Source organism: Austrofundulus limnaeus, unplaced genomic scaffold (assembly GCF_001266775.1).
Source record: "Austrofundulus limnaeus strain Quisiro unplaced genomic scaffold, Austrofundulus_limnaeus-1.0 Scaffold1124, whole genome shotgun sequence".
Taxonomy (NCBI): Eukaryota; Metazoa; Chordata; class Actinopteri; order Cyprinodontiformes; family Rivulidae; genus Austrofundulus; species Austrofundulus limnaeus.
In genome coordinates, this window is record NW_013953526.1 from 108,009 (window position 1) to 110,204 (window position 2,196).

At 50.6% G+C, this 2,196-nt stretch overlaps 1 protein-coding gene across 1 annotated transcript in view; it reads left to right on the plus strand.

The window, feature by feature from the left end:
- The window catches only part of suco (SUN domain containing ossification factor), a gene marked incomplete in the record, with an annotated part of 88,481 nt that overhangs the window by 73,295 nt on the left and 12,990 nt on the right, over positions 1–2,196 (plus strand). Inside the window, 3 exon segments of the mRNA XM_014030831.1 lie at positions 98–1,312; positions 1,390–1,477; positions 1,565–1,669. Coding sequence (XP_013886285.1) covers positions 98–1,312; positions 1,390–1,477; positions 1,565–1,669 — 1,408 coding nt within the window.

Below are 2,196 nucleotides of genomic sequence, written 5' to 3' on the forward strand. Positions count from 1 at the left end.
AGACAAGAATGTGAAAATGTAATTAGGTCATTTTGACCTAATTTGACTTAATCCTCATTTCGATATGATGAGTCACATTGTTCTCATGTTTCCTCAGATCTGAGCCAGAGAAGTCTGCAGAGTCCTCTGTCTCTGGAGACTCTRCCCTCCCACTGCCTGAGTCCTGTGAGGACAAACAGATCGTGACGCTTGTAGAGGAGGAGGAGGACGAAGACCTCAGCCAGTCTACTGTCATTCTGCTGGAGGAGGGAGAGGAGGATGAGGAGGAGAAAGTGAGGAAGGAGGCTGACAGGAACCAGTGGGTCAGTCAGACCTCCTGTCCCTTCTCGTCCCTCACCTCTCTGTCTCTGTCCTGCGTGGTCACGCTGCCGGAGCTGCTGCACCGCTGGTGTTCTGCCCGGCTGGCCAAGGAGCGTCTGCGCAGCTTCAGGAAGAGACACCCCCCCACTGATAGACAGAGCCCCGCCCCCCAGCACACACCTGCACCGGCCCCTGCTCCTGCACCTCCTCAGGAAGCTCCGCCCCTCACAGAAGAGGCTGCAGAACCTGAGCTGGTTGTTTCAGGCCACAGTGAGGGTTCACCTCACACTGAGGTGCACACAGCTGACACACACACACACACTCAGCCCTCAGCAGACACACACACTCCACACAGCCTCCTCCTGGAGCCCAGCAGGACCTCCTCCCTCCCTCCTCACAGCATGTCAGACGCTCAGAGCTCCCTGCTGCAGCCCACCTTGTTCCAGGAGAAGTTTCCTTCTGAGAAAGATGTGGCCCTGGACCCCGTCCCCACACCCCCCCTCCAAGCCGTCTCGGTACCAGAGACCCAGCAGGCCAGCAGTACCCCCCTCACTCCTTCTGTCAGCTCCCCTCCACCTCCAGCTGCTGAGAAACTCTCCTCCAGCCTGCTGGCTCCTGTTGTGACTCCTCCCACTGACCTCCTGACTCCTCCCACTGAGCTGCCAGCAGCCCTCCCACCCACCGACATCCACACAGATTCACCTAGTGGGACCACACAGACCCCCCCAGCTCAGGGGGAGCAGGGGGACCCCCTCACACAGACAGAGCTCCATCAGGGGGAGGAGTCAGTGGAGGGGGACCTGCTAAATGCTAACGCTAACCAGCGCTCAGCTACAGACTTCTATGCAGAGCTACAGAACGGACTGGATTCTAACGGTGGGGCAGGAAACGGAGGCTCGGTTCACGGCTCCAGTCAGAAGGAGAGCGTCTTCATGAGGCTGAACAACAGGATCAAAGCTCTGGAGATGAACATGAGTCTGTCCAGCAGATACCTGGAGGAGCTGAGCCAGAGGTGACTCACTGACTGTGTCCTGAAGACACACTTATTGTTCACACATCTGAACAGCTGTGTCCTTTTGTCTTCTTCAGATACCGTAAACAGATGGAGGAGATGCAGAAAGCTTTTAATAAAACCATCATAAAGCTGCAGAACACCTCCCGCATCGCCCAGGAGCAGGTCACTTTTACTTCATGTGGGAGAAGAAACTGAGCTGCAAACAGGCTGAGAGATGACTCAACAAGTTTTCTCTGCTCTTTTTAACAGGACCAAAAGCAGACCGAGTCCATCCAGGTCCTGCAGAGCCAGCTGGAGAACATCACTAAACTGATGCTGAACCTCACAGCGACAGTGAGCCGGCTGCAGGGAGAGGTAACACACCTGAGCTCACTTCACTTCTGCTTCAGTTTACCATGTTAGCTTTAGCGTTAGCCCCGAAACACGTTAATGGAAAATAAAATTTAATTTAATAAGTATATTGTTCTGTATACAAATGTTGTCAGTCAGCAGGTTGACAGTTTCAGGAGCTGCTTGAGGAGAACTTCCTCGTTCTCCTCCTCMTCCTCTTTGAAATACAGACCAAAACCCAACATCCATAAGCTTTCTGCTTACAGGTCAAACATTTTCATTTAAATATGAGTACACTGTGAACTTATTAAAAGTTACAGTTTAGTGTTCTTAGGACTGAAGACTTTCTGAGGAAAGAAGTTTTTAAACATCTTTTCTATAATTTTAGTGTTTTCAACTGAGGAGCTTTGATATATTTATTTAAAATAAATTATAGCAGAGGAAGTTCTCTGCACAGGAAAAAATAATAATCTTCACTGTTTTTTTAATCAAACTGACAAGTTTCTCCAGTAAAATTATTGTGTAATTTAAAGGCAATGAAACACCTGGTT